Genomic DNA, 24,144 nt, shown 5'->3' on the forward strand with positions numbered 1-24,144 from the left:
GTGTCCTGACTGGGAATGGAACTGGCAGCCCTTTGGTTTGCAGCCCGCGCTCAATCCACTGAGCTAGCTAGGCCAGCCAGGGCTGATAACTTCTTAAAGTCTTACACTGACTATTCGATTGTACCTATGTGTATTTGGCCAATATTACAGAACCCCGTTTAATGATGAATCTTCCCTAACAGAGGTTCCCGTAAAAGTAGATGATTGTACCTACCACATGGAGATTCAGGATGCATTCCTGCCACACACTGCCCAAAAATACATACTTAAAAAAAAAAAAAAAGGAATGTATACTAAGCTGTGGAATTTTTTTTGAAGGTAAATGAGAGACCACATTATGAGTGCATCAGACTTGTTTATTCCTTAGAAAAATAGGGCCACATTGGACAAGGAAGCTCTTGGTGTTTACATGCGTTGCCCATACGTAGCAACACCACTACCTATACAAACGCCTCTGTTTGGAGAAGTCAGTGATGGAAAGCTAGGTCTCTAGGTCAGTGACATCATATAAAAATACAGAGCTCATCCACGTTACTAGAAAATAATATCCTCAAACTCATAAAAAATCTTTCTCAGGATTTCTGTGGATACAATATGATACCTGTCTTTATCCTCTTTTATTTAAGACTTCAAATGCATGACTTTACTGTTTGGAATTTCTAATGAATCAGAACTGAATGTGATATTCACAGATTTTGTGACACAATTACAATACTTAATTGCACACTTACATACAGCACAATGTAGTGGTCGAGTATTAGTGATGATAATGAATAAACTAAAGCAGTAAGAAAACCATCATTTTAACCATTTAAATGCTTTAGGACAGGATAATTTATGACACATAAAATACATATTTACAAGAAACGTTGGAAAGAAAATGTGTTTTTTCATAATAAAATGTGGCAAGGTTTTATTTTCAGCTTCACTGTAGAAATGCTTTCAGTCTAATATGACCAGTCAATATGCTGATTAAAGACAACTTGTTAACAGTAAAATTATACATGACATATTGTATGTACATATGTTTGTGTGTGTCAACTAATCAAAATTCAGGTTGTAAACTAAAGACACTTAAAAGGCAAATCGAATCCAACAGTAACGTTGGCTTAAGTTGTCCAGTAATTGTGAAGTTGTATTTGTAATTCTAGTATGATCCAGAGATAATAATCTAGTAAGATCCAAATACTACTTGTTTTTTTTGTTTCTTGTTCTCTTTTTCATGTTTATTTTTTGTCTCTTTACTGATGACACATAGTAGGATTCTCAGTCTCAGCCTTCTCCCAGAAGTTACATGATTTTGATGAGGTATTACCATTTTTCATTTTACTTTTATTTACCTGCTCTAAAAACACTCATGGCCCTGTAGTTTTTCTTCTACCCTTTTAAGTCACTTGGTTTTATCCCAAATAAGGGTACACTAAGAGAAATGGCCCAACATTAGGGTGAACTATGCCCCCGTGTATAAAATTATCATCATTGGAGTCTTTGCAATGACCAAACATGTTATCATAAAGCCAATCAGAGATTCAAAAATTAGCATTGCTTTAAAGAGGCCTTCACCAGAGGTCACAGCAGAACCACAACAGAAAGTTCACTGAGCACTACATCAGCTGACAGCAACAGACACCGGCACTTCACGTGCTCGGAGCAGCTGCGTCGTCATTTACAGCCGTTTTCACTTCCTGACTCGGGTGGTCTGGAGTGCGCAGGGGAGCGCTCCTGGAATTTCCACACTGTCCATGTACCTTCGGGGAAGCAGCTGGTGCCTGATGCTTTTTGTTCTGAGCAGGCCCTAAAGCCACACTCTCCCCACGGACCTTCTGTCTCCCCGCTTCTGCCTCTTGTTCGTGCAGCAATCTCTCTACCTCCACGTCAAGCTCCAAAGACTCCTCATCGGCTTGGACATCCAGCTGCTGCATCAGCTCCTCCAACTTCTTGGCCTTGCGGAGCTCATTCTGCTGTATGATCGTACACAGGTGCTCGGTGAGCTGCTCTTTAATATCAGTCTTGCGCTGCAGGTCGAGCTTGGCCGTAACATACTCTGCTTCCACCCTGTCAAACCGCTTCCTGCAGGGACAGGTACAAGAGGTCCATTAGTTCTTCATTGCAGAAAGGAGGGCTGAAAAGCAACAATTAAACTTCAGAATTTAGAAACAATATATAATGAAGGTATGGCTATTAAGGCTTTATGAACTCTTGTCTACACGTTAAGACAGACCAGGCTGTTGCTGCCGAAACTCCCACCACACGCGCACTTGGACTCTCCTAACATAACAATGTTTGTGTGCACTCATTTCCTCCTTCCATGCTACTTAAATGAAAGCAGGCCAAGAGGGTTAATCCAGGGCTACGCACGCTCTGAGGGGGAGAGCCCTGATCTGCAGCGCTTGTCGATTTCTGTGGTGTCAGTGACCAATTTCAAGCCCCCAATGTGACTGAATGCAGACTGGGAAAAGACGCACTTGAATGTGCTCTCATGAACCAAGCTGGCTCCAGCGCACTTCCGGTCAAGTGTGTGAGTGGCACAGAACAGGAAGAGATGGAGAAAGTAGAAAAATCAGCATCTCTGTCATTTACCTTAAATGTATTGGGGTGACACTGGTTAGTAATCACACTATATCACACAGCTGTGTACTTGAATTCTGCACTCACCACTGGGTCTAGTCTCCCTCTGTCACCTTGTGTTTGACCCCCACTACCCCCCGTCTGCCTCCCTTTCTTCCTTTCCTGCTGGTAAACAGCATTCTGTCTACGGCTGAGTTTTCTTGTTTCGCTTGTTTGTTGGTTGCTTTTTGTTTCATACCCCACATAGAGTATATCACACAATTCTCGTCCCGTCTTATTTCACTTAGCATACTTTCAAGATCCATTCAAGTTGTTGCGTATAGTTAATACTTCACATTTTTTATGACTGGGTACTATTCCATTTATATATGTACCACATCTGCTTTATCTAATTATCCAACTGAAGTTGTTTTCATGGCTTGATGACTGTGAATAAAGCTGCAAGGATCACAGGGGGACATATAGCTTTACCAGTAAGTGTTCTCAAACTTTGGGGGCAGGTGCCCAGAAAAGGGATTGCTGGGGTTGTAAGGCAGCTCAACTCATTTTTTGAGAAACCTCCCGAGTGGGGGTTTCCCAGTGGCTGCACCATCTATGTTCCCACCAGGAACATACAAGTTCCCTCTTCTTCACATCTTCTCCAACACCTGTTATTTCTTGTCTTATTGATAACAGCCATTTGAACAGGTGTGAGGTGGTATCTCATGGTGGTTGTGGTTTGCATTTCCCTTGTAACTACAGGCTGACCATCTTTTCACATGCCTGTTGGCCATCTGTGTATCTTCCTTGGAAAAGTGTCTATTCAGGTCCTCTGCTCTTTTTTAATGGGGTCTGTTGTTGAGAAATCTCTCTCTTGACTGATGGGTCAGAAACGGAGAACTCTTAGGGAGGAGGAGGACAGTGATCTCTGGGATCTGGGGATCAGAACACTGAGCGGGGAGTGGGGAGGATCTGATGGGGAACCACAGCTGGTGGCCACGTTGGGCTCAGCACGACTGGAGAGCCCCAGCGCTCTTCGCAAACTTCGGCGTCTACGCAAACGGATGAGGATGGTCTCTGATGTGATGACGTGCCCGTGAGGCTGCCCCTCGTCGCCTGGAACGACCCGCTTTTTACCTGAGCGGGCTTGCCTGGGCCCCTGCTCGTCACAGAGCTCACGGTGACAGGCTACCCCAGGAGCCCTCAGTTAGCCTGCAGATTAAACGTTCTTTGGAGTTGGTAGTTTATCTCCATTCTAATCAGAGACGAGTCCGGTCAGCATCATGAGACCAAAGGCAGCCGGGTGCCTGTGGAAGGGGTCCGAGCCCAGGCGTGCAACGAGTGAAATGCTGGTGTAGTGACCCCAGGCGGTTTCTTCGACCGAGTGCTCATTTATCTGTGGAACAGTGACAAGAACAGCACTTCCTCAGAGTGTATAGCATTACATCACGTAACTGGGGCAAGTGTCTGGCCCTGTGCTGGCAGGTCCTCGAGAAACAGAACTTCCCCTCCAGAGCACCAGGATCAAAAAGCACCATCAGTGTATCGCTACACACATATCTAAAACAAAAATTATGTAAGCATCTGGTGTTTATACTTGAAAAACTCTTACATAGCATTCATCATATTTCCTTTCTTTGACTGTCATCTAGAAAGTGTAAGAGCGAGAAAACTAGGTGTCTTCCCACTACCCTCGAGGTTAAGAGACCTGTTCTAAAGGAGCTCTGCTGGGTGTCTGGGTCCCATACTTCCATGCTGTACAAGGCATCCTGTGTGTGAATGTTCTGGCATCCAGCTTAAGAGCTCTGACAACACCCGCTATAGGTAGGTGAACACGTACCCCTTCCACCCCAGCCCCACCCCCTCTCTGCACGCCTGTGGTCTCCCTCAGCCAGTCAAAGTCGGGGAGAGAAGATTTACTGACTGGGCTCATGAATGCTGAATTGAAATGAAGATTTGCAAATAGGTCCCCAGGTTTTCATTGATCCTTCACACTGGATAAATCACCGAAGATTCTGCATTTGTTTATTTATGTAAGTCCTCCTGGCCAGAAACATGCATATGCATTCTTATACGGAGTGACTTAGGTTTAGAATATTGATTATTTGCCGGTGGATGCACCGCATCAGTGTGACGGTGCACGGGCTCTGGGACATTAAACACGCTGGAACATTAAACACGCTGGAACGTTAAACATGCTGGAACGTTAAATATGCTGGAACAGAACAGTAAACGCAGTCTGCACAACGCAGGGAGAGCGACTGAACGGCACTGCAGCTAAGGAATTACTTTGTTATTTTAAAGGGACATTGAATGATTTCATGAATGCTATTTTCAGGATTCTAGAAACCCTCTTGGTTTGAGTTTCCCTGGAATTAAAACAGAACAAAACAAAACAACAAGGAACCCCCCCCCCCCAAACTCAATCATTAACCCTGAGCATGCCATTAGGCTCCATGGATCCACTTTTAGTTTTCAGTTCCTTTTATGAGCAGTTATAACTGTCTGTAAGGATCAACAGACCATGCTTTTCTATCCTTTCTTAGAAGCCGTCCAGAGAACAAAGAGAAAACTTACTTATAATTTTAAAAGTAGACTGACACTAATCATAATTTGAAATTATTACGAGTCCACTGGATTCTTTTATAAATCTAAGGCACATTATTGGATCACTGAGATACATTTTCATGCATCTCAACACATTCTGTCATTTCACCACCCTAGGAAGTATTTCCTTGTTACTTACCAATTATTCTTATTTATGCTAAAACATTAAAATAAGAAAAAGGGGAATGATGAGATGACCTAAAAGGATTATATAAAGAAATGTATCATCATCGTTTCATTTCCTTACTGTGTTGTCCAAAGTATCACATCACCTTTCAAGAAGGTGTGAAAGACTGGTAACCCCCTATCTGTAATCTGTTCTTGGCTTTCACTGAACACAGTTGAGAATTAAAAATTAAAAAAATTTTCTGTCCTAGTGGCAGAGAAAATTGGCAGATGAAAACATTTCGCAGTTATTACACAAATTAAAAGATAAATGTGGGCAGCTAACAAATGACCCCCCAGAGACAGTCACTTCCTCACCCCCAGCACCCAGAAGGAAGAGTGACCCTGGACGTCACACACCGCTTTCAGGGAAATGCAAGAGTCAGTTTCTGCTGTTCTGAGACCCCCGTCTGTGGTAACTTGTTACAGCAGCCCCGGGAAACCAACGCCAATGCAGACATACACTGGCTGGACTCGACAGTGAGACTGGTCGTGTGAGTGAGAGCTCAGCCCGTAGTCTTCAGAAAACACACCAAGATGAAGTTCCTCAACTCAAGACTCAATCAGTGAAAAGAGGATAAAAACACAATGTTATTTTCATAGTTAATAACTTCAACAGGAAGAACTTAATCACTTGGTATTTTATAAGTATTTGGACTGTCTTGTAGTGCCACATTCTTTCAGCTTTTTGTAAGTTTTGGAGTCAAACAGTACTTGATACAAAGCAGTTTGTGATGCTTATGTTCCCATTACAATTTTCCATACAGTTTTTCCTACAACCCCTTTTATTCTTACATCTGTGAACTACTCACAGAATGACTCAGAACATACCTGTGCATGTGCATGTGTGTGCCTGTGGGGGGGCAGTGCCTATTAAACATGGATGGCAAGCAGTGACGACTGTTCTTCCCGGTACATGGAGGGTTAAAGGACTGTTCTACACGCAGCCGCTCTGAGTTTCACAGGCTGGTCTGCGCAGCATATGCCGCACTGTTGCCGTCGCCGCCAACAGCAGCGCAGGCAGCAGTCTGGGGCTGGCTCGCTCGCGTGCTGGTCTCCTCGGGGCTGTGCGTCCCAACACTGACCCACAGAAGCCTGGTCTCCGGGGAATCCAGGACCTCCGTGGACACAGCGCTGTTCCAGGCCTATGTACCTATATGTATATTTTTTTTAAAATCAAGGAAACCTCCCACAGAAATGGACTACCCTGGGGGTCAGAAGAAACCTGGACCAGAATGTTGTACCACCAACCTATAATTTCTCAATAACCACAGACATAAATTCAGGAGATTTTATCTTCTGCATGAACAAAATACAATGCCGGCCCTAATCACAGCTGCCTGTGAGATTTTTAAAAACAGCCTCACACCTGCAATACAGATATTCACATACCACGACGTCAGTATCAGTACCATGAGAAATTGTCATTCTTAGCTGGAGGTGTAAAAAATTTTACATGGTAAGTTTTTATTATGTAAGAATTAACTAAAATTTCATTACAAGTATTTCTATATTAAGGAACTTTTTCTCCTTTAACCGGTAATCCCACCTTCTCTGGTTCTCAATGGCTAAAACTAGGACATTTTTAACATGTAATTGTTCAATGGACAAAGGCATCCTTCTCCAGCCTCCTCTAGGATGGAATCAAAACAGATGATGTTTCTGTTGCGGTATCCAGAGTAATATGAATTATTCGTATAAAGGGCTGCAACAGCAAAAAAGAAAAAAAAAGTTCCTCTGGCAACCTTAACTTACAGAGAATAAAATGTGCTAAACATCCAGGCTTAGTTTAATCTTAATAAAATCTTGGTCACCTCCTTAATGACCCTATTAGTAGAAATCTGGAACCTCTAGTTATCAGCTACTGATGGCATTAATTTAGGCAACCCATTAAGTCTAACAGCATATGGTCAAGCAACAATTACAAAAATCACAAGGACACCGCAAACTCTTTCTTAAACAATAAACAGTGAATTAAAAACCACAATCAAGCATTTCCGCTTTATTAAATTGTTATATAAACATTCTGATGCTGTGGTTCACCCTGGACTAATGAGGCATTCTGATTGATTTCTAGTGTTACAGAGAGAGATGCAAAACCGAGTCATTAACACAGCATTCCCTTGTGAAAAAAGACAAACCGGGATGATTAAAGCGATGTTGAAAGGACTGAAAACCCTGAAAATTGGACTTAATTTTTTGCCTTTTTATCTGCTTGCAAAGTTCGCGTAATTCTTTACATGTGTTAGTTCATTTAAAAACTACTCCATGATGATTTTTTTCTCTTCAAAAAATGCCAATGTCTGAAACACGTGATAGTGAACTATTTACACAGAATATAATCGAAAAGAAAAAACTCAAAGCTTTCAAGACAGACTGGTATTTTCTTTAAAGTACTCATAGACTTTAAAAAGTAAACTAGATCTGTCTTTAATGAAAACTGAAATGAGAACGAAGCTGATCCCTAAGGAGCATGACAATCAAAACTTCTTAACAGAAAGAGCAGAGACTGGGTGTTAGAACTGTGGTTTGGGGGCAAGTCTTTCAGGTATTTGCAGGGTCCCAAACGTCAGATACCTGATGCATCGGCAGGAAAGACTCAGACGCAGATAAATAGTGTAAGGGATGCTCTAATGGGAACATGGACCGTACAGCAACGTGAAGGGAGACTCATGAAGAGGAGACACACTCAATACTACTCCCATTAAGAGGAGTAAATGCAGCACCTGATGTGCTTGTTACGAGGTGGCGATGATGATACCCGTAAATGGTGCTGGCCCAGCTAGCAACAAACTCTAACTAAACTGAACTGCTTGTTTAGAACACAATTTCCCCAACTCACCGAGCATTGGAATAGTCCAGACTGGCCTGGTCAATCCGGTTCCTGAGAATTCCGATGTCTGCTGACACCATGTCATCCAAAGCCTGCAACTCCTTCTGCACCCGCTTCAGCTTCTGGGTCTCTGCCTGAGTTCTTTTAGACCTGGAAGAGCAGGAACACGAATGGAGAAGGGAGAACATTACAAAACCATGTATCCATACTGTGTAAGTGAAAAAAAGCAAGCTACCGTATATACAATATGAACATAACGTATAATTTTTTTTCATTAGAAAAAAGAAAAATTGAAATCAAATGCTGGTAACATTTTGGTATATCTCTAAGACTGCGTTTGCACTTCTTCCCCTTATTATTTCAAGTTTTCTGTTAGTATAGATGATTTTCATACATGAGGGATCTTTTCATAAAAAAGATTTAAAAATAATAGTTCACTCACGGGTCTGTATTCATTCCATAAAAACAAGAATATGCTCTAAAAGAACATATTTGTAGTTCCTTTACACTGGAACGTCATTGATGTTACTTTCCAAATCTCTAGTTTTAAATTCTTCTCACTAAGCCAACCTTTTCCTTTGTTCGATGCCTAGTGGACACCAAGAACAGAGGCCTACATCAAACATCATTTCTTATGTCTAAAAACATCTATTTGGTTTTAACTTCCGTAGGACTCATTTCCCCAAACTTTTATTCCTTTGACTCTTGTTCTTTAGGCAAAACTACAGGTCCTCAAAATTGTTCTTCATGGAGCTCAAAATCAGGCACTTCTTTTGGTTTAAAGGCAATCCAACCTCACCATCTCTGCTCCCTCATCACTCCCAAGTATATTACACACTGAGGAATAGAATAAACAAAGGCAAAAGCCGCCCCTTAATCATGATTTCACTCATTTCAAACTTTCACACACATTCTCACAGGAGAATAACCCCCCACACAAAACCACTGCACTGCAACGTGCAGCCTCTTGACCTCCACTCTATATATGCACTTGTCCTTGTTTTCTGCCTGTAAAAGTTGCTAGTGCTCCTCTTTTACTACAAGTACTGGGCTTCCCTGTCCACTTATTAGATCTAATCAGCTTACATCAGTGCTTTCTGTCTCACATGAAAAACACGCACAGAACACACACTAAGCCTGTACATTTTTGGGTCGAATCCCCAGTAAAAGCCTCTAGAACCTCCTCCATACTGCAGACTAACATGCTTTCCAACAGTCACTTTTCAGTAATCATGGTTTTTTTCCCCTTGAAACATAAACTCAGTAAGTAGTATTATTTCCTAAGCTTCATGAAAGATTAAGGTAAACCAGGAGAAAAAAGTCGTTTTCCAATACATACAGCACCTGCCAAAGAGGCACAGTATGCATCTGAATTACTGTTCCACCTACTGGCCCGTCTCTCCATCCGGACTCCTTCCCCTCCCTGACCCTACATCAGTGCCACTCAACAACTGGTTTGCCAGACTTTTCTGGCAATCTAAAAAGAACAAATGCCACTGATGCTGGCTTCCATTTACTTCTTGGTGTTGTCAATCGCTGCTTCGTTGACTAAGCTTGGTTGCCTGGGGCCCCACAGGACAAGCAGCTGAGGGAGGGGACGGTGGTTCAGATGGGAATGTCACTGTTCAGGGCCCACACAATGCAGGAAAGGAGGCGGGGGTCTCGGACACATTGCCACTGGGAGGTGCGGACTGCACAGTGCCGGCCAGTGCACACCAGTGACCCCAGCCATCCATGAGAGGTTAGCTTTTATCTTCTGTGAGGGCAGGGTGAGTTATTTAAGAAAAACGTCCTTAGGAAGGGAACACAAGATCTGGGGGAGTGTAAGTCACTTATGAAGAACAATCTTAATCATCTACATGTTAGGTGACAAAGGCCCCTAAGTACCGAGATGAACACCTGCACCGGTTGTTAATTTACTTGTACTGATAGTTCTTCATTGCTCCCTTATGAATGCATAGATAGTTAAAACCGAAAATGCTGATGTTGATCCTGAGTTGTAATTGTACCAGTGTCAATAAACTTGTTACGATCTATAGTTAAAAAGTCCTCCTTACTAAATTAACACCAGAATGTCAGTATAATTTATAAAGCGTAATTTGCTTAGTTAGCCTAGAAAATAATGGTTGTCAAGAAAATGTCAGTCTATGAGAATCAACATGGGAAAATAAAAATATAAAACATGAGAAAGCTGACCGCACGTTTGACACAACCTCTCCTGGGTCGGGTGCCTCACCTTTCCGCAATAGCTTTAGCCAAAAGAGCTTTCTTACGTTTATTTTTCTCTTCCATTAGCCGCTGTTCTTGTTGGAGGACTTCCCAGCGAGACTTTTCTTGCCTAGGGAGCAAAAACGTATAAAAATGACTTTCTGAAACCTCACCCCACACCTTACCAGTCTCAGTCCCCTCCGTATAAAATTTAATCAGCCAGATTATGTATATATTTTTTAAAGTCCTGTTAAAAGGAACCCATCTGCAGCTCATTATTTTGTTCTAATAGAAACAAAGACTATGATTTGAAGTAAAGAAGGCTTACATAAATTGGCCCTTTGAAATCCATTATATGTACATAACCTAGGAACCCACAAACTGGAAGCCAGAACGGTGAGGCATTTTTTAGAAGTACAAAGAAACTTGTGTAAGTTAATTATGTATTATATGCAAAATGGGAAGTAAAATAAATAGGTCTGTAGCTAATGTCATGTTCTATCTTTCAAAGTTCTTTTAAAAATCATTTTAATGATTTAATCATTAAATCAGTTTATATTCTCCATTCTTGGGCACATGGAACATATTTATAATAGCTGCTTAAATATTCTTTGCCTGATAATCCCCATCTTTTTGCATGTTTCTTTTGATGACTTTCTTCCTGGTTATGTATCACAATTTCCTGCTTCTTTGTATGCCCAGAAATTTTTTATTTTTCTCCAGATTGAATGTGCATTTTTAAATTTTTAACAAAAGATTATCAATTACACTTGGCACACAATTTTATATTAACTTCAGGTGCACAGCAGTAGATGTTTATATAACTTACAAAGTCATCGCCCTGATAAACTGAGTACCCATCTGACATCACATATAGTTATTAGTGTTATTGACTAATATCCCCTATGCTCTACATTCCTGGGACTATTTTTATAACCACCAATTTGTACTTCTTAACCCTTTCATCTTTTTCACCCGTTCCTCAAACCTCCTCCCATCTGGCAACCATCAATTTGTTTTCTGTTACCTATGAGTTTATTTCTGTTATTTGTTCATTTGTTTTTGAGATTCCCCATTTAAGCGAAATCACGTGGTTATGTTTTCCTGTCTTACTTCAGTTGGCATAATACCTTCTAGGTCCATCCATATTGTCTGTCTCCAATGGATGAGCAATATTTTACTGTACACATGTACCACTCTTCTTTATCCACTCTACCAACTGCTTCCATATCTTGGGTACTATAAATAATGCTGCAATAAACATAGGTGTGCACGTGCCTTCTCATGTGAGAGTTTTGGATTCCTTTGGGTAAGTACTTGGAAATGGAACTGCTGGGCCATACTGTAGTTCTGTTTTTACTGGTCTGAGGAATCTCCCCTCTTCCAGTGGATGAGCCAATTTACAGTCCCACCAACAGTGCGCGCGGGTTCACTTTTCTCCACATCCTCACCAATACCTGTTATTTGTCTTATTGATATCAGCCATTCTAACAGGTGTGAGGTGTTATTTCATTGTGATCTCAGTTTGAATTTCCCTGATTAGTGATGTTAAGCATATTTTCACATGTCCATCGGCTTTCTATATGTCCTCTTTGGAGAAATGTCTACTCAGATCCTCTGCCTGCCAATTTTATAATCGGATTTTTTAAAATATTAAGTTGTATGAATTACTGATATACATTGGATATTGACCCCTTATTGGATGTACCACTGGCAAATATCTTCTCTTATTCAGTAGATTCAGGTTTTTTGTTGTTGGTTTCCTTTGCTATGCAAAAAATTTGTTTGATGTAGTCTCATTTTTTTTCCCTTGCCCAAAAAGACATATCCAAAAAGATATATTACTAAGAGCAAAGTCAAGAATTTACTGACTTGTCTTTTCTAGGAGTTTCATGGTTTGGGGTCTTACATTGAAGTATTTAATCCATTTTGAGTTTATTCTTGTATATGGTGTAGGGAAATGATTGAATTTCATTCCTTTGCATGTGTATCTGTCCAGTTTCCCCAAAACCATTTATTGAAGAGAATTTTTTTATATTGTATATGCTTGTTTTTAAAATATGTATTTTATTTTTAGAGGGGGGAAAGGAGGGAGAGAGGGAAACATCAATGTGTGGTGGCCTCTAGCACATCCCCTCACTGGGAACATGGCCTGCAACCCAGGAATGTGCCCCTACCAGGAACTGAACTGGCAACCCCTCCGTTCACAGGCTGACACTCAGTCCATGGAGCCACACCAGCCAGGGCTATTCTTGCTTCTTTAGTAGCTTGTTATTTAGCCTTCATGTGTTTTTCAGTTTTATTCTTATAATTAATTTCTGGTTCCATACCACTGCATCAGAGATATTTGGTATGATTTTAATCTTGAATTTATGAAACTTGTTTTGTGGCCCAACATGTGGTCTATCCTGGATAATGTTCCACATACACTTGAAAAGTATGTTCTGCTGCTTTTGGATCAAATATCCTAAAACCATCAATGAAATCCATCCCACCTGACATCATTTAAGGCCACTGTTTCCTTGTTAATATTCTGCCTGGATATATTCATTGATACCAGTGGTGTGTTCAAGTCCTCTACTGTTACTGTATTACTGCTCATCTCTCCCTTTATGTCCATCAATATTTGCTTAATATACTTAGGTTCTCCTATGTTGGGTGTGTAGGTATATTTATGAGAATTATATCCTCTGCTTGGACGGACCCCTTTATCATTGAGATGCCCTTGCTTCTTGTTATAGACCTGGTTTTAAAGTCTGTTTTGTCTGATATAATTATTGTTACCCCAAGTTTTCTTCATTTCCATGTGCATAAAGTTATTTTTCCATCCCTTCACTTCCAGTCTGTGCATATCTCTCAGTCTGAAGTGAGTCTCTTGTAGGCAGCACCTGTATGGATGGGTCTTGTTCTTTTATCCATTCAGCCACCCTGTGTCCTTTGGTTGGAACATTTTTTTCTATTTAAAGTAATTATTGATAGGTATGTGGTTATTGCCATTTTCTTGCCTTCTGATTGCTTTTGTAGTTCTTCTCTGTTCCTTTCTTATTCTCTTGCTCTCATTTTTATGTTGATGACTTTCTATAGCATTGTGTTCGGATTCCTTTTTTCTTGTATATTCCTTATATTTTGCTTTGTGGTTACCTCATGCTTCTTACATACCAAAGTGTGTTTATAGCAGTTTAAGTTGATCATTGCTAAAGTTGTAACACATTCTAAAATCACTACAAGTTTTACTCCCCTCCTGTTATTGTCATTCTTTTTTACTTTTGTGTTTATGTGTAATTGTAATTACACGTTTTTTTCTATTTTTGCCTTTTAACCTTTATACTAGCTTTATAGTTGGTTGACCTACTGCTTCTGCTGTTTGCCTTTGCCAGTGAGAATTTCTTTCCAAAATTTTCTTACTCACATTTTTGATATTATCTTTTCTACTTAAAAAAGTCCCTTTGACATTTCTTGTAATACTGGTTTAGTGGTGGGAAAGTCTTCATCTCTCCTTTGATTCTCAATGACAGACTTGCTGGGTAGAGCATTCTTTGTTGTAGGTCTTTGACTTTCATCACTTTGAGTATTCCTGCCAATCCCTTCTGGCCTGCGACATTTCTGTTGAGAAATCACCCAACAGTCTTATAGTAGTTCCCTGGTACATAACTGTTTTTCTTTTGCTCCTTTTATGATTCTTTGTCTCTAACTTTTGGGATTGTAATTATGATGTGTCTTGCTGTGGACCTCTTTGGGTTCATCTTGTTTGGGACTCTCTGTGCTTCCTGGACTTATCTATTTCCTTCATTAGATTAGAAAAATTTTCAGCCATTATTTCTTCAAATAGATTCAAAGTCCCTTACCGTCTCTTTTCTCCTTTTGGCACTCAAATGATGTAAATATCGACACACTTGATGTAGTTTCATAGGTCCCTTAAAACAGTCCTCGTTTTTTAAAAAGTTTTTTTTTCTATTCCAGTTGGGTGTTTTCTGCTATATTGTCTTCCAGATTGCTGACTTGATCCTCTGCTTCATATAATCTGATATTGATTCCCTCTAATGTACTCTTCATTTCTGACTGGTTCTTTTTTTTATGGTTTCTATTTCCTTGTTGAGATTCTCACTGAGTTCACCTATTCTTCCCTTAAGTTCATTGAGTACCTTACAACCAGTGTTTTGAACTCTGTATCTGGTAGATTGCTTGTTTCCATTTTGTTAAGTTCTTTTTCTGAGGTTTTGTTCTACTCCTTCATTGGGACGTGTTTGTCTCATTTGCTTGTCTGTTTGTTTCTATGTATTAGGTAGAGCTGCTATGTCTCCCAGTCTTGGCAGGGTAGCCTTAAGTAGTAGGTGTCCTGTGGGCCATAGTGGTGCAGTCTTCCTGTTCATCTGAGCTCCAGGGATATTCTTTGTGTGGGAGTGTGTGCTCTCCTGCTGTAGCTGAGCCTTGACTGCTGCTGGCACATCAGTGGGTAGGACTGACTCTGAGGCTTAGTTGCTATGAGGACTAGCTGGGCTGTGGTGCCAGCTAAGTTAAACCTTCAGGTGTATCATTTGTGGAGTTGGTTGGGTAATGCTCTGGTGTAGTCTGAAGTTCATCACTGGTTGTGTTGGTTCTGAAGCCTTTTAGGAGGAGCTCCATTAGGCCAAGGTCAGCCTCCACTTGTACCCGGCTTGGGACCACCTATTTGAAGCTACAAAGTAATCTGCAGTTGGTTGATGTGCTCAGCTGGGAGGTGCTATTGAGAGGCTATGCTGCAACTGAGGCCATTGCCACTTGTGCCAAACTTGGGACCCCTTGGTGAACATCATGATGTGAGCTGAGTTCAGTCCCCACTTGTGCTGGGTTTGTGGCTGCTTGATGAAAGTATGTTCTGAGTCAACACTGGCTGCAGCTTTTGCCGGGGGGGGGGGGTGTCTCCTGAAGGGAGCTGCCGTGCAAGTTGAAAGATCAGTTTTCACGTGTGTCACGCTTGGGCCACTTAGCAGGATGTACAGGGCATGCGAGGACAGCTTCTGCTCTTTTGACTGTGGACGTTTGAGGTTTTAAGAATGCCAACAGCCTGAGCTGAAGCAGGCTGCTAGTGTGGGGAGGCTGCTGGAAGCTGCACAGGCCAGGCACGTGAGTTGAGTGAGGTCCCGGGTTCGCCAGAACAGATGGATGGTACTCTCGTTAGGAGATAGTTGAGGCTGCATATGCCGTGGTTGACAAAGGAACAGTGGCACCTGCCAGTGCTCTGTTCCCAAAGCGGCCCCCTGCTCCTCTAGTCCTCATCTGAAGCTGGCAAATTATTTCTTCCTTGCATGTCCTGCCACTTTTCAAGCTGTTGCCCCCGTAGGCTTAGAGCAAGTGAGTCTGTGAGTGAGCAAGTCCATGCACAGACTCCTCAAGAAAGCCTGGGACTCCTGAAGCCCTCAGTTTCACTTGGGTACATCCCTGCTGACTTTCACAGCAAGAAGTTGTGGGGACTCCTCATCCCAGCACTGCTGCCCTGGGATGGAGAGCTGGTGTGGGGTTGGGTCCCCTCACCTCTCAGTGGGGACCTCTCCACAGCCAAGACATCCCTCCTGATTCTCCTGAATTGTTACTCTATGAGTATGCATGGGCCCTGCCTGTTCTACTTCTCTGCCCCTCCTACCAGTATGTTGTGTCTTTTTCTGGATCTCTTCGATTATACGAGTTCTGTTCAACTAATTCTCAAGTAGTTCTCAAGGGTAATTGTCCTATAATTTAGTTGTAAGTCTGATGTAGTTGTGGGAGTAGGTGAGCACGGCATACACATAACTCTGCCTCTTGACCAGAAGTGACTCCAGAGTTTTCTACAATGAAAGTCTCCACCATGTGACATCCTCAGGGCAATAACCAATTTTTAATTCAGCCATTCTCTTTCAATTTGCTCACTTCTTTCCAGCTCTGAAATATTTTTAAACAGAGTGAAACACTATGAACTAAGAGTTGAATGCTAGGCTAGGGAAAAACAAAGACCTGAAAACATGAATTATCTTCCAATCTGTCAAATTCTAAAAGAAGTATATTAAAGTGTCCTGAAGACTCATCAGTGTGATGTCAACTCAAATTAAACAAGGTAATGAGAAAGATATTTGTTCCTATTATTGTCATTTCTTACAGCCATCATATGAAAAAGTTCTTTCCCAGACCTTGTAAGCTCTTCGAAAACAACCCCTTTCTCTCCATTTCTACAGCCTGCACCTTAGTGCCGGGCACCACCGGTCCTTCCTCATCTCTCCTTCTGCACGCACCTCCTCACCAGATGCCTCAGCCCCAGCTCACCACCCACCCTCTCCCAATGTTCTGCAACACAGACACCTGGGTTCTCTCTGACCACTACTCTGACCAGGGTCTCTCCCTTCAGAGGGCTTGGTGGTATACCACTGCTAGAACTGGCTAGACAGGGACCCTGTGCTTTGCAGTCCTTCACTTTCCGAATTCTTTACTGTTCTCTGGCCTGTCCTTTCCCTCTTCTAGAGAGGTGAGATGTCATCTCTGAGCATTTCTTTTTTCCTTCTTATAGCCTCAGAATGTCTCCTTTTTAACAATAGTTCCAGAGATTACATGTCTTCTGTGAAAATTCTCCCAAGTACCTAAGAATTTTCTTTATGACACTCAATCTAAATTGCCCAGCTAAATGCAAACCCACCTCCCACTTCTCTCAGGCCTTTGCCGTTAAACTATACTTAAAGACATTTAAATGTACTCATTTGTTCAACACTGGGCTCATGAGTCATGTAGCTTTGTGTCTCCTGCCAAAATAATTTCTTGGTTATAAACCCCATGGAGGTGGAAGTACTTTAAACTCAGTACAGAATCTGGATCATCACAGGATTAAAAAAAAATAGCTGAGATTATAAAAACTTGTAAAAAGAAAGACTCAGAAAAATGGAAAACAGAAACAAATGCCACCCATTCTTCCCTCCGAGCAATAAACCCATAGGAAACAAATAACATACTAAACAGATATTAAAGCATAAGTCACATAGTAAAAAATATCTGATTGTATGAATTTACAAGTCATAGAATGGCAATTTTCACAAGGATGTAGCTAAATTCTGGAGGTGATTTAAATATAAACAATTTAATTAAGAATAAAAAGAAATCTAATGGTTCAAGTGAACTATTTGATTAATATCCTCAATGTCCTACACTCTTTCCTTTGACCATCCCTACACGTCTCTTCACAAGTACTCTTTTCTGGGCCAATGGAGATGCAGTCTGGAAGGTGCAGAATGTATCAAATTTGCAAAGGAGTACTACATATATAAGAATGTTTCTGGGAAATGTAAAGGTCATGGCCTCAGGAGTCAGAGAGACATTTTTGTGAGTCCTAACTCGACTATGTATTAGTTGTGTATTGGCTTGGGGAATACAATAGCTATTCCAAGCCCCAAATATAACTTATCTATAAGGGTGAAAACAAGGAACTAAATGACATTAAATATATAAAATGCCTAACACTTACTAGTTTATAATATATTTAGGTGGTAGCTATATTTCTGACAATTTATCACATTTCTAGATTAGAATATAAAGCAGAAAATGTTAAAACTACATTTCTTCAAAGCCCAATGGGAAAAAAAGGTAAAATGGAAAAACTTCTCATGGATATATAGACTTACTAACAATTCCACTTTCTTTTTCTCCGATCTGCTATCTGAAGGTAGAACCTCAGCACTTCTGTGACCGTCACAGGAGTTTTCAAGTCCCAGTTCCCTCGGGTGACTTTCAGGGCCCTGTGGTCTCCTGTCACCAATGGGAGAGGTGGGCGTAGGAGGACCAGGAGCAGTAAGGGGAGAAACATGTGGCTTTTGATTCTGAAATCTCTGTTGTGGTGCCAAAAGCAGCTGCTCTGGAGGTAACGTGGCTGATCCATCTTGCAGTCCGAGTTTTTGGCTCTGCTCTTGAAGGGCTTTTTCTCGCTGAAGTTGTTGTCGACTTTTCTTCACAGGGGGACGCCGCTGTGGTTCAAAGGGGTCTATATTAAAAAGAAAAAGGAAAATTCCTCTGTGTGAATAGCAAATAATTATCATTTCTCTAAGAAAATAAAGGATTAATATTAAACTTCGATAATTCGTCAAGGTTTTCTCCCCTTCTCTGTCTTAAAAGCCAGGGAAAAACAGTGATCTTCCTGCAGTTTCAATAGTTCTTCAATCATACTGTTAATATTTAACAAAAACTGTACTAGCTTTCAATTTATCTTCAAGGAAATCCATTTGTCTGTGAGGAACACCTTAGGATACAAAGCAAAATTTCTTTCTCAATTTGATTTGATGATTATCAAAAGTATCAACTAATCTGACCAAGCTAGGAAGATGAATTGAATTCTCTGATATGTTTTCAATTTAATTTATGGTTGTGTCTGCTCTACTGAAATAAATTTCCTATGAGCTTTACCTTTCTTAAATTTTAACAGACCGTAAAACAATCTGATACATAGGGAAATGCTATACACAAAGTATTACTGAATGAAGTCTCTTGTTTCTGGGAATGTTAGTTTACCCTAAACTGTTCTCCTTCCTCTTCCAGAACAGTCCAAGGTTGTGTTCCCAAAGTCTAGTTCGCTTTTAATCAACGTGTGCAAGCTAGCTTTAACAGTGGCCTGATCAAAGCAAGAGAGGGAGATAAAACGACTCTTGAGAATTTTTTTCAAAAAGAATTATAAACTGAGTAATAATACCTACATTGACCTTTGTAGCAGTGCAAACTTATTATTTAAATTTTCCAAAGGAGACTTAAAATTTCTGGGGTCACAGTTCCAATTGCTTTTGTTCAGCTCAGTAACCTGGGGCGAATCAATTAATTATTCCATAGTTCAGTTTCCTCATCTGTCAAACTGGTTGAAAATTACCTGCTCCACCTACCTTATGGAGTTGGCATAAAGGTGAAATGGGATGGGTGATGAAAACATTTTGAAAAGATAGATGGCTATCTAAAGTGAAGTGTTATTACTGTTGATGTCAGACAGAAACCTTCCTGTACCCTGGAAGAGGGGCTTGTTCCTGGCTAATCATCTTTACTCAGACCATGGGAAGAAAACATCACGGGGTGTCCTCACCCCCCAGTTAATCACTAGCTGGATCAGCGGTGCCTCTCAAACTCTGTCCCTCAGCTTCCGTTTTACTCTGCATTCTCACAGAACCTACCTATGAGATTTATAACACTAATTTTTAAACTCTCAAACAATAAACGAATCAGGCCACTTAAAAATAAAACGCATGACAAAAAAACCCCACAACAAATTCCTGAGGCTAATAAGCTATTATAGCAAGGTGGCAGAATACAAAATAAATATGATAAAGTCAATTGCTTTTCTATGTCCAGCAATGACTATGTAGAATTTGAAATTAAAAACACAAATACCATCTATATTAGCACTCAACAAATACTTAACAAAATATGTACATGAGCTATATAAGGAAAACCACAAAACTCTGATGAATTAAATCAAGAAACTAAAAATTTAAAAAAGGAGAGATATTCCACGTTCATGGGTAGGAAGACTCAATATTGTTAAGATGTCAGTTCATCACAACTTCATTTATAGATTTCATGCAATCCCAATAAAAATCCCAGCAAATTATATTCTGGATACTGATAAACTGATTCTCAAGTTTATGTGAAGAGGCAAAAGACCCAGAACAGCCGATACAATACTGGAGAACAAAGCTGGAGGACTGACCCTATTTGACTTCAAGACTTACTACGAAGCTACAGTAACCATGACAGCAGGTATCAGTGAAAGACTAGCAAACAGATCAATGGAACAGAACAGAGTGCTCAGAAACAGGCTCACATAAATACTGTCAACTTCTCTTCGACAACGGAGCCAAGGCAATACAATGGAGCAGATTCTTTTCAATAAATGGTCATGGGACTGGACATCCACATGCAAAAAAGAAAAAAATATATCAGACAAAGACCTTACACCCTTTACAAGCATTAACTCAAAATACATCACAGACCTAAATGTAAACGCCAAAACTACAAAACTCCTAGAATATAGGAGAAAACTTAGACGGCCTTAGGTATGGCAATGACTTTCAATACCAAAGGCACTCTTCATGAAGAAGATTGGCAAGTTGAACTTCATTAAAATTAAAAACTTTGGCCCTGAAAAAGATAACGTCAAGGGAGTGAGAAGACGACTCACCAGACTAGGAGAAAATGGTTTCCAACAGACACATCTGACAAAGGACTTTGGAATTTCTGTCAATCAGACTGGGTATGAAATAGGGTTTCAGTATGTTCTTGATCTGCAATTCTCTGCTTATTGATCGCGATAAGCATCTCTTCATATTTCCTTTTCTAAGAAATGTCTACTCATGTCTTTTGTCAATTTTTCTTTGGCTTTTTGTATTTTTCATATATCAACAACTGGAAAACATAAAGCACTGTAGCTGTACTGCTTTTATTTCCAATAAGTCAAACGTCCAATAATATGTATGTCATACACACACATACAATCTACCCTGTGTGGATTATAATGAAGTAACAATACAGTTTAGCAAATAAAACATGTAAATATAGTAAATATAACTGCCACTCAAGAATAGAACATTACCCACTTATTTGAAATACATAAGATAATTGTATATCCTGTCTTCTAAAGTTGTATAACCTGGTTTTGCCAAATGAACTAAAAGGAGTGACACCTGCCATTTACTGGTGAAAGTATTTTGTTGCCAATGTTTAACTCTCAGTCTTCTCCTCCTCCTGCCATGGGGAACTCCTCCAGGGACAACCCGAGGGCATGGTGCAGAGTGACTACGTGGAGCAGTCACCTGCCAACCTATGTTAGCCATACAGCTGGAGTGAAAAATAAGTCTTGATTATTTTAAACAATTGATATTTTAGAGCTATTTGTTACCGCAGCTTAACTTGGCCTAACCTGATTTCATAATTACCACTTCCTTTGAAATTCCTTATGTATTTGCCACTCCTCACTTCCCCACCACCCTGAATTTGGTGTTTCAGTCCCTAGATTTTCTTTATAGAGTTTCTACATTCCTAAAACATACCTGCCTGTGTGATTTTGATCTTCTCTAAAAGGTTATCAGACTATATATTCTCCTGCAACTTGCTCTTTTCATACACTGTTTTTATGAAAGTTATACATGTTAATTCACATGGCTACAGTTCATATATTCCCACTAGCTATATAGTAGCCCACTGGGCGGTCATACTGCAATTTACTTATCCACCTCTTGTTAATGAACATTTGGTTTATTCCCAGCTTTGCAATATTATAAAGAGAGTTGAGAACATTCTTGTTCTCCACCAATGCACATATGGTTATTTTCCTCATTTTTGCACAAGTTTTCCTTATTTTTGTTGGTAACCAATTTCATTTTCATAGGTTAATATTTTAATGGTTATAGAAGAGCTGAAAGGAGCCTTGAAAAATAAAGATTCAACAATTCTAGTTTTACAAATGAGGACTCCAAGACAAAAAGATTTACAGGCAGAGCTAGATGAGCCTTATGGTAATCACTGTTGTTTGGCTATGAGTTTACAAAGATGCTAAGATGTTTTCTCTTCCTCAAGGTGATCTCAGACTAGTGAGTGGGTGTCTATGCAATGATAGGCTTTGAAATCGAAGTCCTCCCACCCTCTCTCTATCCCAAATTGTAAAGAAATGTACTTCTCCATAATCAATCTCTTATTTAATTTAGAGTTGGACACGAAGTCTTCTTTCCCAGCAGACTCACCTCTGCTAACACATAATCTCTGTGACATCTTCCCAAGCGCCACCCCCCAACCCAAGTGAGGTTTCTGCTCACTGGGCAGCAAGCTCTTGTAGAATATCTCCTATCACATTATATTACAGATTATCTCCTTAGCAGACTACAAACTCTTTGAAAGGGGGATGAGGCCTTGTTCACCTTAGCAGCCCTGCCACAGAAGATGATACCTTTAACTTCAGGTCAGACAAGTAGAGGCACTTGTACTCTGTACATCTAAGTGAATGGGTGTTGAAAACACAGAACAAGAGAATTTGGTATCATCAAGCAAGACAGAGACAGTTAATTACACACTGCATCACAACTCTTATGTTAAATTTGTAAAGGCCCCTGGGCCAGTCAAACTTTCCTCAACCTATGGTCAGCCCTAGCTTATCCTCACACCCATGCTAAAAATGCACAGCCCCACATGAGCAATGTGCAATTTTCTCACAAACTGTAAGAAAAGGCATGCCAGGGTTTATTTTATTTTCTCCAAATGTACAGTGTGTAAGTTTGGTACCAAGAGTAAACTCACAAAAGTTGCGTGCACTACTGGAATTACCGAACAGAAATTTTTGAAACTTCAACCACCAACAAAGCCTACTTTATATCACCAAGAGTTTCTCACCAAGTATCCACAAACTTAATTCCTTCATTAAAAGGAAATAGTACAAGTCCATTCGATGCTTACCCTATAAAAAGAGAGGGAAACACAAGATCTTTGGATTATACCAAAGTAGTGTGTATACATATACTTATTTATTTCACATCTAACCTCTCAAAGACCCCTTTGGTTTACTGACTCTCAAGGGTTAGCAAGAGCTGCCAAAATCATCTGGCAACCAGAAGTGAACGCAAGACTCCAGATGTATTATGAAAAGCACCGACGTTCTGCGCGAGGACCCCTGTGCTCCCCCTTTCCCGGTCACTGTCCGCTGCTGTAAATTCATCACAATTCTAATGTAGTGTGTACCTCTCCTTCCTGTACCCTCACCCCAACCTTCAATCCTGGATCTACACTGCAATGCTCGGCCCGGCTAAAGGCTCACCTCCTCTCCATTACCTTCACAGCAAGAAGCGAAACCTTGCAAAGGATCCCTGAACTCTTTTCTCAGAGCAGGTCCCAGTCCCCCTGGACGGGCCCAAGTGGTCCGCCTCTGGAGCCCCTCAATCCTGTCTCCCCACTCATAGCTCAGTTCTGCAACATAAACACCTTTCCCTCTACCCCGCCCCCTCCCTCTCAAAGCTGCAGCCCCGCCCCTTGCCCTAACAGACCCTTGAATTCAAGGTCCGCCGGCATGTCCTGCACGTCCTGTTACCTTTGCTCTGCTTTAGTCGCTTCAGCTCCTCCTCAGAGAAGCCAGCCCAGGCCTGCGCCATCCGCCCGAGCTGCCACCCTCGGAGAATGCCCAAACCGCAGAGCACCGACTGCCAACGCGACTACCCAGGCACATCCGGGTTCTTCCCCGGCGGCGGCAGATCAGCCAATCAGCTCGTCGAGCTTTGGACCCAAGGCCCCCTTTTTCCAGCACCACAGTCCGGATCCCTCCGAGGCTGCCCACCGCAGTGCCGGACAAACTGCCTAAGGAGGTCTTGGCCACGCAGACATTTCTTCCCTCTGAGCAGACGCGCTCTGTCTCCCGTCTCCTGTGATTGTTGGGTTAATTGCTTCAAGACATAAGGGGGGAAAGGGCGATGGGGGGTAAGGGTGGAGAAAAACAGGCAGTTAGGAAGTGACTGCAAATGGACGCGGAGGGCGGGTGTCACTGCCTCGAGGCTGCACGTCAGCGTTCGGGGGGCGGAGCTTGCTACCTGGTGGTCTTGAGGTGTGTGGTATGGGGCTTGTCATACATGTTCCTTTCAAAATTGCGCTTGAAGTACCCTGCTGGTTGACTCAAGAGAATGTTCACATTTAGGCGCTTAATTACGAAGGAACATTTTGGAGGCCTGCTGTTTAATTAATGGGAAGGGAACAGACACGTTTAACAGGGTCTCTGTAGCGTCTCCCAGGTTTCTGTTGAATGTGGGTTGTGTCCTTGATGTTCCGTGAACGATTCTTGCTAA

General features: G+C 41.2%; 1 protein-coding gene across 1 annotated transcript; it reads right to left on the reverse strand.

Moving 5' to 3' along the window:
• Positions 1 to 335: 335 nt before the first annotated feature.
• GORAB (golgin, RAB6 interacting) lies at positions 336 to 23,540 on the reverse strand. Its single transcript, XM_037167398.2, has 5 exons — positions 23,400 to 23,540; positions 17,981 to 18,332; positions 10,389 to 10,490; positions 8,162 to 8,302; positions 336 to 2,070 (listed from the first exon to the last, which is right to left on the reverse strand). Exons 1-5 carry the CDS (start codon positions 23,458 to 23,460, stop codon positions 1,638 to 1,640), a joined length of 1,089 nt encoding a protein of 362 aa, XP_037023293.2. The 5' UTR covers positions 23,461 to 23,540; the 3' UTR covers positions 336 to 1,637.
• Positions 23,541 to 24,144: the final 604 nt, after the last annotated feature.

The sequence above is a fragment of the Artibeus jamaicensis genome, unplaced genomic scaffold, assembly GCF_021234435.1.
Source record: "Artibeus jamaicensis isolate MK-2021 breed Jamaican fruit bat unplaced genomic scaffold, CSHL_Jam_final scaffold_625, whole genome shotgun sequence".
Lineage (NCBI taxonomy): Eukaryota > Metazoa > Chordata > Mammalia > Chiroptera > Phyllostomidae > Artibeus > Artibeus jamaicensis.

Excerpts from the sequence above, each read along its gene's own strand:
- GORAB (XM_037167398.2), bottom strand. The coding sequence starts at position 23,460 with ATGGCGCAGGCCTGGGCTGGCTTCTCTGAGGAGGAGCTGAAGCGACTA. Across the intron at positions 18,333-23,399 it reads GCGACTAAAGCAGAGCAAAG|ACCCCTTTGAACCACAGCGG; the intron begins GTAACAGGACGT and ends TTTTTAATATAG. Across the intron at positions 8,303-10,388 it reads GCTAAAGCTATTGCGGAAAG|GTCTAAAAGAACTCAGGCAG; the intron begins GTGAGGCACCCG and ends CTGCTCTTCCAG.